Source organism: Siphateles boraxobius, unplaced genomic scaffold (assembly GCF_051911475.1).
Source record: "Siphateles boraxobius isolate OS27281-9 unplaced genomic scaffold, OSU_SipBor_1 7, whole genome shotgun sequence".
Taxonomy (NCBI): domain Eukaryota; kingdom Metazoa; phylum Chordata; class Actinopteri; order Cypriniformes; family Leuciscidae; genus Siphateles; species Siphateles boraxobius.
This window is the reverse complement of record NW_027509197.1, coordinates 26,799,195-26,812,882: the sequence shown is the minus strand read 5'-3', so window position 1 is coordinate 26,812,882 and position 13,688 is coordinate 26,799,195. Positions and strand designations below refer to the sequence as shown.

The window sequence follows — 13,688 nt, the reverse complement described above, 5'->3', positions numbered from 1 at the left end:
ACTGCCGAATGAAGAAGGGTCAGTTCTCCCCAGAACATAAAATATTCATTTTATTTTATTTTTCGTGTTCGCATTTATATGGAACAAACAATTGGACGTGGCAGTTCTGGATGCGGCACTAAAACTTTCACAGAGACCTCAAAGAGAATGCACAAACCCTTTCTTTAAAGTGAATTTCGTTTTGTATTAATTGTATCTTAATTTTAATCAATGTTTCATCAACCAATTACCTGGAAATAAGTAAATATAGCAGACATTAGATAATACGGAGCCGCCGGCGCGTGAACTGGAGCTCATCTCATAAACGAATTCCGAAACTCAGCGTAGGCTATAAGGTAGCCTACTTGTCTCACAGACCTGAGAAATAAATCTATATTGAAATGTCTACTTTTAAACACAACAATTCAAAACGAAAGAAAACAGACTGCTCTCTGCTTATGTAATCCGTATGAAAAGTGCATTTCTCTCTGGCGAGGTCACTGCGAAGATCGCGAATCAGCATTGTCAACTTCATCTTTCCAGCTGAATGAGCCTGGAAACAATTAAAATGTCTCTTTGCTATATTTGACATATTCATAATCATTACTTTTGCCTGTTCTTTTTGACAGCTTTTAGGTTATTGGCAGCGCAACCCAGGCTACATTACATGAACGCGTCAGCACCGAAAACATGGAGATGGAGATTTTTTTAAATAATCGCACAACCTATTTGATATTCCAATTAAATAGGCTACTCAGTTAGGCTACTCATCCCAACCAACTATTAAAAAAATGTTTACTTGTAAGCGGTCTTTTTACATGTTCGTTTTTTTTCTGTGAGCGGGAATTGAAAACCAGGAGTGGACTGTTAGCGAAGTGATTACAGAATGCTTAGAGTGGAGAGAGGAACGTGCTTTCGCTCCACTCCAGGCTTTGATCACATCCCCCTCAGCAAGGTGAATACACCTCGTCTTTCCTTAATTTAAGACCTATTCAAACTAAAATTAAGACATTACACTATTTGAGAAATGAAAGCCTATTTACGGCCTTAAAATTATGAAAAGTGAACTGCTTGTGGACAATTCAAATGTCTGGGAGCGCTCTGGCGGTGCAAAAATGTATTACAACTAAATTCAATGCACGCCATTGACGCCACACTCGGTTACGCAATTTTTAACGGTTAATCGGTCAACCATGGACACCCCTAATTCCCATCCCTAGTCGTTACGCACACCATTTTATTGGTAAAAGGCCAATTGGATGTTAAACAGGCTGGAGACAGCAAATTTCACAATCTTTTTTAACGCATGTTCACTTCGTCGATAACAAAACAGCGCAAAACGTGGATGGAAACTTGGCTTAATTTTTCAATCAGCCATCCGAACTTAAATAGTGCCAATGCAAAAATTTAATTTATACTAAAAACGGTAAGAAACTCACAAAAGAACATTCAGCTCATCTGTGCTGAAAATCAGCTTCTATTAGCCGTATGCTGAGGCTTAGCGCCTGATATGTGAGAGATGTCACCTCTACACTTGACAGCCATATCTGAAGTCAAAAGCACTCCATCACGGTGAAAGTTTACACTGCCAAAGAAATTTCACAGCCAAGAACGTCACTATTGCTCAAGGAGAAAACAGTGTTCGGAACCCAGAGCTGTCAGAGGCCATTACTGACACTCACCCAGGATCTAATTCCACATTCAAAAACCTTCTTACAGACAGCTACACATAGCCAGACACATCAAACTGTATTGCTTTCACTAATGACAGACACCTGGAATTGGTCCTACTAAAAATAGTCTTAGTCTTGAGCAAGTATGCGTTTATTTTTCATTGTATCATTATCACTTAGCTTACTTTAAGTTAACCCTTGTTTGACACATGATTACACTTTACGCAAGTACATCACCGTTCAATATGCATTAAAACAAATGCAATGTTGCTACCTGCATCCATGACCACATACGAGTGTGGTAGTAATCGGATCAAAATGAATTTCAAAAACACACTGGTCCCTGTTAACACCTGTATTTAGTGCTGTCTACTAGGGGTGGAACGGTACACAGAAGTCACGGTTCGGTTCATACCTCGGTTCAGACATCACGGTTCGGTACGAGTTCGGTACAATGGAGGGAAAGGCAAAACAAAAATGCAGAAGGCAATTATTTTTATTTTATTATTTTTTACACCCACTTCTTGTGTCTAAATTAGTTGCTTACATTAACAAAATGAGCCAACAATAGCAGACATAAGCCCTTTAAATAAAAATAAATGGCCATGTTTTATAAAAAGGTTCACAAAACTAAATAAAAATGTTTAGAAAATATGTAAGATAAAGTTAATTTAGTTGTAGGTTACGTTCTCATATCCATTTTTTTTCTAATGTCACAAGGAATAATCTGGTTTACTGCTTTACACGATTCTTTAGTAGTGTGGTTTGAGTGTCCTAAAGTGTTAGTAGAGTACTAAAGTACTAAAATAAACATTCACGAGTGTACCTTAATTCTCACCGCTGATTCCTGATGGTTTAGAGGACAATTACACCGAGTCGCACACTGTTGTTTAAAAGAATAGTACACCGGCGAGCGCGAAGTATAAATGCCTCGTCCATTTGGGAAGGCGCGCGCACGGTCAACGGAGGCTTGCGCTGCGGAGGCAGGCTAAAGTAAACAAACCTAGCAGGGCAACAGATTAGGTGTCCCTAAAGGACCCGCGCATCTAACAGTAGTTCCGCAGTACATTAATTAATTTGCACGCGAGTTTTATTTATTTTTATACCGTGTATTCACTGTGTTAATTCATGCACCGAACCGTGACGCCCGTACCGATTCGGTTCAATACGAATACATGTACCGTTCCACCCCTACTGTCTACTTGTTGAATGGATTTAACAGCAAATGTAAACTATGCCAGAGTGTAATCAATGAAAATCAAGCATCCCTCACCTTCCAGTAGTCTGACTGTAAACTGTAGTATCTCTGGTATGCAGATAATGCTGAAGAAAAAAAAAAAAAAGAGAGAGATTATGGCTGGTTGTCACATTTTTTTAATGAATAGAATAAAATAAATATTCCTTAAGTCAGAACTCACCTTTAGAATAATCTTCCAGTAAAAGGTTGAAGTGTCCCAACTGGCAAAACACCTCTGGCTCCACTTTCCCTTCAGCTTTTAAGATGTAGACGTCATAGCAGCGAACAGCCTGTGAAGGAACAGCAAACAAAACAAGTAAGAATGACCACCTGGAAAAATCAATCAGTTTGTCTTGAATTTGGTAACAATTTACAGGACAAACCAATTGGGCCTGTTAGATAAATTTTTCAATCAACTTTACCATAGTCATATTTACCATTAGATACTCCAGCGTTGCTCATATACAATGCAGAAAAATATATTCTCTTGATACTTCTAATGCATGTAAAAAATGTACAGGTAGTTGCACTTAAACAGTCTAATGCTCAATCCAAACATATCTCAGCCCACATTATGAAATATTCTGTAGCCAAATGTCTGTATTATTTAACATGATTCAAAATTCAGCAGCAGCCATACACTACCGTTTAAAAGTTTGGGTTTTCCGGGAATAGGAGAAAGCAGCGAGGACACATTAAATGAATAAATTTTTAATGCTAGAAAAGATTTCCATTTAAAATAAATGCTGTTCTTTTGAACGTTCAAAACATCAAAAGTTTTCATGGTTTCCACACTGTTTTCAACAATTGTTTCCTGAACACAAAAATCAGCATATAAGAAAGATTTCCAAAGGATCATGTGACACTAAACTGAAGACTGGAGTAATGATGCAGAAAATTAAGCACTGCCATCACAAGAACAACTTCCATTTAAAAAAAGAAAACACTTAAATTAGGAGTGGGCACGATTTTAGATCGTGAATGATTAAAATGTCTCCGCGAGCTGCCTTTGTTTATGTAGTACGATACTACGATCTGTTTTCAGTCATTTATATCTTATATTTATATCATGTCAGAAAAGTGTCATTATCATTAATTACAAACAAAATACAAAGAGATAAATCACTCACTGATTTTGCTTGATTAACTTCAGTAGCTTTAAGAATCAGTGTATACATTTAATTCTAAGTATGTTTTATTTTTACATTTGTTTATTCAATTTCTTACTCGAATGCTAATGTTACAGTAAATACACCTACTTTGTAGCTGAGAATATTAATGCACTGTTTATTTCATTTTTATCTCATTGTTTTTGACCTATTATTTGTAATTTGCAGCTTTGCTCTTATTTTCAATAACAATGAAAAAATAAGCCTAATAATAATAATAATAATTTTGACTATCGTCCACGCCCACCCTTACTTACTTGTCCTACCTTGTAAGGCTACATTTTTAAAATAGGGAAATTAGTTTGACCATACTGCTCAGTGACTTGCAAAATAGTCGTAAAAAAAACTAAATGAATAAGTATCGTAAAACGATTGAGATCCTGTCTGACAAATATCGTGGTATGATATTTTTGCCATATCAAACACCCCAACTTAAATTGAAATATTATTTTACAGCCTTGAGTTTCTTCTAAACCCCAAAAATCCCAACCCCAAAGTGCCTTTACAAAGTTCAACTTTAACCTTTACTTACACGTTATAACGTTTAACATTTACTTCGTTTCATCTAACAAGCTTAACTCCAAAATAAATGTGACGCATGAATGACTAATACAGTGTTAAATACTTTTTTTATCTGCTTTGGTAGAATGTTTGAGACAAAGCAACAGAAGTACAGAAGGAGCAATCATTGTAAATATACTAATGCAGCACACAATATTCAACCGGTGGTCTTGTTTGCTTGTCCCCTATCGTTATACTTTAAAGCTCTGAATCTGATACACCTACAACATCATTCAAGTTGAACAGAACTGAAGGTCACAGAAAAGGTTAAATACACTGGTCATTTTCTAAGACACAAGCAGTTCAGGAGGATTCAGTTTGTATTATTATATGTTTTGGACTATCGTGTTAAATTGCTAGAACATTAATTAGGCTGGAGATGATGAAATTGTTATACATGCACACAAGCTAAACACACTGACTACCACATGCTTTATGACATATATCAAATGATTGATCGCTTGTTTACAAAGATCGGTCAATGAGAGAATTCTGTAAATTCAAATAATAAACATTGGCTACCATAAAGTCTTTTTAGACAGACAATATCTAGAAACCAAAAAAAACTTCAGAATATTTTTTTGATCAATAATGTTTGGGCCAATATTTATACATGTTTTGGTGAAACTAAAAGGAAGAAGCGTTAATTTAACCGCTGCACTGTGCAGTGTTTCCCCTACTATTGAGAGAAAAACTATCATCATGTCATAAACACACAGAAACTCAAAGGTCTTCACGGCAACCCGTCAAAATAAAGAACTTGACAGAAATATATTACTGTTGTACAGTAGAATTTAGATACGTCTGAATGTAATAATAATAATACTAATAGAAATAAATTACGATCAAAACTTTATTTAAGGAATAATCACAAATGTTCTTCATTGTTTTAATTTTGACAGTAAAGCTCATTGTGCAGCACGTTGTTGGACAAAATGTTTGTTTAATTTCATGATTAAAATAAATTAAATTAATGTTTTATGTCTTCATTTGATCACCAGAAATTTGTGTGAAAAATAAAAAAAATTATAGAATCGTTTTAAAATATAGATAATTGTAAACAATAACTTAATTGTGTAAGTTTAAAGGGGTCATGACAAGAGAAACCAAATTTGCTTTGATCGTTTGGTATATAAGAGGTCTTTGTACCATTAAAACCTCCTGCAAGTTTCATAGCTTAAGACGTCCTCCCCATTATAAACAAACAATTTATTTAATCAAGCTCTGAATACAGCTCGTTGGGGATCCATGGTACGAAGTGACTTCACGGTACGAAGTGACGTACCAGTCGTTTGCATAAGACCGCCTCAAGCGCAAGACGACTACGCCTCATTTCGCATCATCGTTCCTGGCTGTGGACAAACATGTTTGAATACGCTGCCGAAAGATCCAGAAGTCAGAGAAAAACGGATGCAGATTATTTTTTGCAGACGTCCCAGTCACTGCAGTGTTAATTTAAACTGTCTTCTCTAGCCTACATTTCAAGGATGACTGTTTTGAGAACAAATCGCAGTATGATGCTGGCTTTGCCAGAAAACTTTTGCTTAAAGATCAGACCGTGCCGACTATTCTAGGCCCAGCAACGACACCGCACACTGTAAGTAATGTATTTCATCTTAAAACTACTTTTTAAAACGTTAATTGCAGGTTCATTCATTATGAATAATCACAGTGTTTTTACTTAGTTTACTTGCATATTGTTTTCAGAGTCCGTCATGTTCAGGCCCCGTATTAAAAGATGTAGGATGTCAAACTGACCGACCCACTCAGACAAATAATGTTCAACTGTTAGCAAATTATAGGATGATTACGCAACAATACCCCGTTTTCAAGTGTCTCGGGTTACAAATGACATATTCATTAAAAATAGTTTCACACTTTCCATGTGGACACGGGCTGATCCATTCCTAGTTGTTGTGGTGATGGTTCATTTTCTTCTGATTCCATATCTGATTCCGGCTCAAACATATAGGGTTCATCAACATATCATTGCAAGAGCCATCGGCTCGCACGCAGCAATTGGCAGCACCCGCTACTAATGTAAACAGTTCCGCAGAATCCGTGCATGTTCTGCCTAGGGGGCATTAATAATTTATGCATAAGCACTGACGTTAGCCAATCATAACAGTGGGCGTTAACACTGAACTCTTAAAGGGGAAACACCCCCAAAACAGACTGTTTGAATCAGAGGATGAGAAACAGGCTGGGAAAAGGTCATAAATCACTAAATTTTGTCCAAAAAACTATAGTAATATTATAATTGCACCTTTTGTAGCCTTTTGTACACGTTAGCGCCTGTTTGTTTACGCTAATAACTGCTAGCTTGGAATTCGCCGACTAAGTGACTGAAGGTGCATTCACACTGGCAGTTTAGTTGCGTTAGCCCAGTGCATAACAACAATCGTTTGTACGCATATGAGCGGATGCTGAAAATAGACAGGCGGCAAAACAAACACATTAATCGATACTCTTGCGGACGGATCGATGCATCGAATCGTCGGCTGTATAATCGATGCATCGATACGAATCGATTAATATTTACACTCCTATTTTTACACCACGTATCCGTAACACGCCCGCTCCGCGACACTAGTTTTAGAGGTGGAAACACTGCTGTGATCTTTGAAGAGAGCTGTATCTGGGACAACATGTTTTGACAGACATGGCTAGTTGTGGGAAGAGTTGAACAGAGGCAGACAGACAGCAAGCAACGCTCTCACCAACAGCACTGTGCCGAGTGATACAGAGATGTGCACGTTTATTTCTAAATGAATAGTCTCATTCATTTTAGAGCCACCAGAACTTCAAAATGTCTGGCTTATTGCAGAGATAGTAATTAAACATTCCACCTGTCCATCTCCTGAGAAAAATCCAGATGATTTACAAAAGAAGATGTAAAAAAAATAAGTCTACATGGAATTGTAGAAATGTGTCTGCTACAAAACATTTCATGTGAAACATCACAGATGACCATTGTTAATGCCTGTTCATGCCAATAACGATAACAACTATAAAGCATCCACACCAATGGACAATAACATTGTTTAGCTATTGGTTCTTGTGGAAGCTCAAATGTGTTGCGTAACAAGAATGAACTTCATTGGTTCTCGCATGTCAAGCAAGAATGCCAAATGATGTGTGTGCATTAATGAATGTTTATATGTGCATTTATATTGATGAATGTTTATGTGAATAAATGCGATTTAGTCCACATTTTCATCAAGTCTCTTCAGACAATATGGACAAAACCACTCAATTCCTATTAGTTTACAATCTCTTTATGACTTTTTGAAGCATCAAAGTGGTTGTTGCAAAGCTATCTATGGTGGGATAGAATAGAAATCACTCAGATTTCATTAAAATATCTTCACTTGTTGTGTTTCAAATATGAATAAAAAGTATTACGGGTTTGGAGCAACATTAGAGTGAGTTGATGACAGAATTTTTTATTTTTGTGTGAACTAAACCTTTAAGGTTTTCTTATCATTATCAGCAATTATTTAGTACATTTCATGTGGCCAGTAAATATCAATTTCTATGAATAATAAATCCAACCTATTAATCTCATTATCTTACAGCACATTTGTGTCTATAAGCTTACATCCATACTTCTGATAAAACAATAATCCAAAATATTTTAAGTGCAGAGACTTTTTTCATTCATTTTTCTAAGTGCAGAGACCTTTTTCATTTTTATAACTTAAACCTTATACTTTATTGCAGTATATATTTATATTAAGGGTCCTGCAAAATGACAATGAAAAATGCAAATATGTTGTTAATATGTGACAACAGCCACATATTTAAATAAAACATCAGCCATTAAAACAAATTAAAGGCTCATGAGACATAATATCCACTATCCAGCACTGGCGTACTGCAACAAATGCTGCATGCAAATGCAGGAAAAGTCATGCAACCTAGCAAAGAAACCTAAGTCAACTGGCCAAATGAAAACCTCCATTATCCGCAAAATCCATGGTTAAACAACATGCAAGTCCTCGTAAGCAACTTGCTTGCTTTACTGAAAGAATGGCCGATGAGAAAAGACTGAAAAGAGACCAGCGTTCAGCTCACATGCAGTTACAGTTGGTTAGCATCACGCTAACCAGCTAGCATGTAGCCACTGCCGGGTGAAACGTTGGTGGGGGATCAGAGTTTTAACCTTCCCAGTTCCTCTCGAAGCACTACAATAGCCAACAGACCGGGCTAAGATCTGAAAATAAGTTCAATAATTCACAACTCTGGCCTAACCGAGTATGACCAGCTCAGCTAGCTAAACTTACACACTTCAGAGTGTTTATCATCATCATCATCATCAAACGACAGATGCACCTTCTGGCACAATTCTCTATAATTAAGAATGTAGCTATTCACACACACACAAACAAAAATCTTTGACTGTTTAACTGATATTCAAATGGATGCGAATAAATAAAAATAGCCTCCTCATTGCACTCAACTCTTCATTAACGTTACCACACTTCAACGAGATCATAATAGACAAAAATTAGTGAAATCATTTCATACAATATGGACTGACAAAAATAAATGTCAACAGCAAAACAACGCACAAAATGAAGAAAGTCTGACTGCAGTTTAAACCCAAACAAACATAACACTCGGTTTAATAACTCCATGATTACTTTCAAGGCAATCAAAATATTAACTGAGGGGAACAACGACAGAAACGTATCCCTGACATGCACAGACCAGCCTATCAAATCCATTTTAATTGAATAGTGCTTTTATTACAATACGCAATGTTTCAGAGCAGACTTACACAAAGTAATGATGGTAAAAATTATATCATCTAGTCGCATTTAGCCGATAAGAGCTAAGGGATAGTGTAGTTTAAATTTTGCAACGATACACAATCACGCAGATTTGCTTTACGTGAGTCACGTTATACTGAATATATGCGGATGTAAGTCGGATGTAGACCAACTATCCAACTTTAAATATATCGCTGGGCGATAATTTGGTTTATATTTATACATCTATGTGGCTTTATAGTACACGGGTAATATTGTGTATAGCTTCTATTTCTTGAATCTTGTTACATTATAAATATCGGTTTACAGCGTCATAAAAGTGTCACGCACACAGCATTATTCTGTACAATGCAATGTTTTTCGGGCTGTATATGGCTGCTGATTAATAAAGTATACACTTATGTCTATAGACCCCCTTAAGTGTCATTGCATTACTGTATCAATTTAAATGCATTTTTTTCTGTGCATTGTGGTTACATTGTGGAGACTGGTGTTGCGTTGTAATTTCCCTTATATGATTAACAGAGTTATGCGTCTATCTGTCTAGAACCCCATCAGTGTCATACACTCGTACCTTTAACAGCAAGGCCTTCGTTCTGGCGCCATCTTCATGAAGCCTCTGAAATCCAAACAGTGTGCTGCAAATAGAGGACAACACAGGCGGTTCCGTGTTACTTTACCTGCACCGCATTCATTTGCACTGCTTTAACATGCGGGAAAGGCTCATGAAAATGCACAGAGGGTCATCGGTGCAGGTAAAGGGGCTTTAACTGACCTGTCTATGCTGGCCAAGCGCTCCCTTTCTTGCGGCGTAAGCTTCGGAAAGTCCTCCTCGGTTTCACTCGCTTTTCCCGCCGCCATTTTCTTTTCCTCATCACCACCACCAGCAGCAGCGCGAGCTACAGCGGCCACCGACACTCCGCACGATTTCATAGACAAAAAACTCCAGCGAAAATATTTACGCACCGCAAGCCGAGCACCCTTTTGCGTAGATCTACACGCAAAAATGAATAGACGGAAAATAATTTCCTCTGAACACCCCCTTTTTCACATTGTCCTCGACATAAATGAGTCGCAGGTAGCAGGTACACCAAAATACATGCAAAATGAGCAATGCAAGGTTTAACGGTTTAAATTGTTATTTAGTAATGTCTCAAACTTCCCCCTAGTCGCCAGCTCAAACTTGTTATAATTGTGTCACTCAAGCGAACCCACGCCGCCGCCGTCGGAACGCCTTCTCTGTGGTTTGGGCCAATCGCTGCTTTCGTCGAGGACCACGTGATCGGCCTTGTCTTGGGATCCTTTTTTTCACATAAACTTTCAAGGGGGAGGGTAAATAACAAACCCCTCAACTTTACGCCGTATCTTAGCCTGCTGCGATTGGCTCATCTGGATTTATTATGATTACGTAACACAATCATAAAATGCATTATTGGTTCAAGCATCTGTCTGTTTGATAACTCAGGGTTTTTAGGATGTAAGGAGAACGTTGCTAGTATATATATACTATACACACACAGTATTTTATTGCATTTTATTGTTTTTTGCAGTTCTGTGATATGTATGTCTAATGCTGTAATGCCCCAGTTTCAGATAATAAATGCCACCATATCCCATAAAGTATAATCTTATCGTCCTTTCTTTATTAATAATAATAAATTAGTAGTTGTTTGTTATAGTGCAGTGTTTCTTATTATATAAAATAAAGCCAGTTTCAGGCAATCAGACCTCTGGTAGTGTAGTTAAAAAATATTGTATATTCTACAATTACACTTGAAACAATTTGCTATGTATTTTAGAATAGCACGTATACGCAATCGTATGGGTCTGTGGGCAGTGATCGCACGAAAATTACGCAGGATTTTGCGTAGAGCTGCAGCGGTTGCGAACATTGTGAACGCAGCCTCATAAAATGGCGGATCGCGGTGAAGGTAAATACATTGGCCAACCAAACGTTTGAATGAATAGTCTTGATTGTCAACGTGTTTATTTAACTATATGGGTTATGTACGAGACTGAATGTAATTGCAGGATGTTCGATTATTATGTCAGCAGACTATACAGGAAAATCATGATGCTAAATCGTGGGAGATTCAACCATACTTGTTTTCATTTTCATTCGTGTCTTTCTAATTGAACGTCAGTGAATGCATTTAAAATAGACTCTAAAGAGCCTTTACTCTCAGGTTATATTTCAATATATTTGCGATGATGAGGTTGGCGACCCTATTATCAGTGTTAAAAAAATACTTAAATAATGGTTCATGCTGTTTCTCACAACTTATTTTGTTTTTGTATCAGATCATAAAGGGGTTAATCAAAATTAATAAAGGATGTAAAACAGGTTCTGTACCAACAATTTCTTTTTGGGTAGAAGTACACGAATAATCTGTTTAGTCATTGCTTACCACTGCAAAACATTCAAATGAATTATATGAAGGGGCATTTCACTTGCATCCATGTTTTGTGATTCTGTATACAATTACTATATTCATCTATAAATGACAGTTACTGTTGTTTTCAGATGTAGATGCAGAGAGTGAAGATGAATTGTATGAGGTGGTTAACATCACAGATTATGCCAGGAGGCATCAATGGTGGAGTCGTGTTTTTGGGAGCAGCACAGGACCCATTGCAGAAAAGTACTCTGTGGCTTCACAGATCATGATGGGTGGAGTGACAGGATGGTTAGTGTTAATATAGACAATTAATATTCTAAGTTGTTCCACATTATGAAATAACTCAATACATGCAACGATTATTTGAATGTCCACTCAAAGATCTCTGTCCTCTAGGTGTGCTGGTTATCTCTTTCAGAGAGTTGGAAAAATTGTGGCTACTGCTGTTGGAGGGGGATTTCTTTTGTTACAAGTATGGATTATTAAAATGCATACATCATATAGCCTAGCCATTTTAAGGATTATGCTTCAATGTCATCTTACCTATGGGGGGAAATAGCCTATATTTTCTTATTTCAGATTGCCAACCACAGTGGCTATGTGCAGGTTGACTGGAGGAAAGTGGAGAAGGATGTCAATAAAGCTAAAAAGCATTTGAAGAAAAAGGCAAACAAAGCAGCCCCTGAGCTCAATTCCTTTATAGAAGAGGTAGATATTCTGTTATACTTTCATCATCATGTAACATGTATACAAAAAAATTGTAAAACTCATTTTGTATTATTATTTAGTGAATGCACATAATGCTTCAGCAAGTTCTTATAGCGTAACCTACATTCTGTAAATGTTATTTTTGTCCTATGCAGTCTACAGAATTTGTGAAGAGGAATATTGTTATCTCAGGTGGATTTGTTGGAGGATTTCTGCTGGGCCTGGCGTCCTAAATGAAACCTGGATCTACTGTATTGCTACTGATATAAGTATTTTGCACAGTAATATTCTCCCTTATTTCAGTATCACAGTGGTGCAACACTGGGACTTGATTTATTGTCAAAAGCAATTAGTGCAATGGCCATTTACTGAACTGTTGTTCTGAACATATTCCTCTAAAATGTTGTTCTTAACTGTACATAGCCCAAACAACCCGAAGGAGAGAGAGGTGTATCTTGTGCCAATAACTTTATAGAAAATTGGTGTGGTTTTTATGTTGTTTTTAATTTTATTTAGCTTATTGTTAATCAGTAAAACATCAACATAAAGTCTGTTACATATACAATTTACTAAAGGGTTTGTATTTTGTTTTTGACCGTACATTATTTGAGTTAGTTGTACAATTTCTTTAATATCTACGTGTCAAAAAGCATGCATTGTTTTTTGAGAGTTTTACATTTGTGATTTATTTTATTAATATACATACTAACACACCAATATCATGTTTGTGGAAATAATAAAACTAATGTCTTTCTGGTTATTTGCAGTCTATTCATACTTTTTGATCTGTTTTTTAGTTTTAAGTGAACCTGGCCTGTTGCTTTTACCTTCATCTGGTTGGTCTCCAGTGGTGCAAGGAAAAAAAAATGTAAACTTGAGGAAGGTTTAAAAACAATTTGATGTATCTTTTTACAGTATGTTTATAGACGACAAACGCATGAACGTATTTTACCCAACAGACGTTTTACAGGGTAATTATACTTATGAGAAATTGGCCGCCTCACAGACAACAATCATAGATCATGTCTTTTACAGTATGTAACAACAGCTTGGCTGAAGAGATTGAGAAGTAGTAATGTATGTCATTAGCTAAAATTAATTTGTTATTTATTAATTAATTTCTGACTTAATTGCATGTTTCGCGTTATCGAAACGGTGATATTCAACATTGCCCTTTGTTGCTGAGA

At 36.6% G+C, this 13,688-nt stretch overlaps 2 protein-coding genes across 5 annotated transcripts in view; one reads left to right on the top strand and one right to left on the bottom strand.

The window, feature by feature from the left end:
• The window catches only part of kdm6a (lysine (K)-specific demethylase 6A), a 73,096-nt gene extending 62,459 nt beyond the window's left edge, over positions 1-10,637 (bottom strand). For all 4 annotated transcript variants that reach the window (XM_077215381.1, XM_077215382.1, XM_077215383.1 and 1 more), the window contains exons 1-4: positions 10,170-10,637; positions 9,969-10,032; positions 3,071-3,179; positions 2,926-2,975 (exon numbers count right to left, since the gene is read on the bottom strand). In XM_077215381.1, the coding sequence (XP_077071496.1) occupies positions 2,926-2,975; positions 3,071-3,179; positions 9,969-10,032; positions 10,170-10,327 (381 nt within the window). In that variant the 5' untranslated portion in view covers positions 10,328-10,637. The remainder of the gene's footprint in view (positions 1-2,925; positions 2,976-3,070; positions 3,180-9,968; positions 10,033-10,169) is intronic.
• A 619-nt stretch (positions 10,638-11,256) lies between these two features.
• fundc1 (FUN14 domain containing 1) lies at positions 11,257-13,261 on the top strand. Its single transcript, XM_077215473.1, has 5 exons — positions 11,257-11,325; positions 11,919-12,081; positions 12,190-12,265; positions 12,373-12,501; positions 12,657-13,261. Exons 1-5 carry the CDS (start codon positions 11,307-11,309, stop codon positions 12,732-12,734), a joined length of 465 nt encoding a protein of 154 aa, XP_077071588.1. The 5' UTR covers positions 11,257-11,306; the 3' UTR covers positions 12,735-13,261.
• The last annotated feature ends 427 nt before the right edge of the window (positions 13,262-13,688 follow it).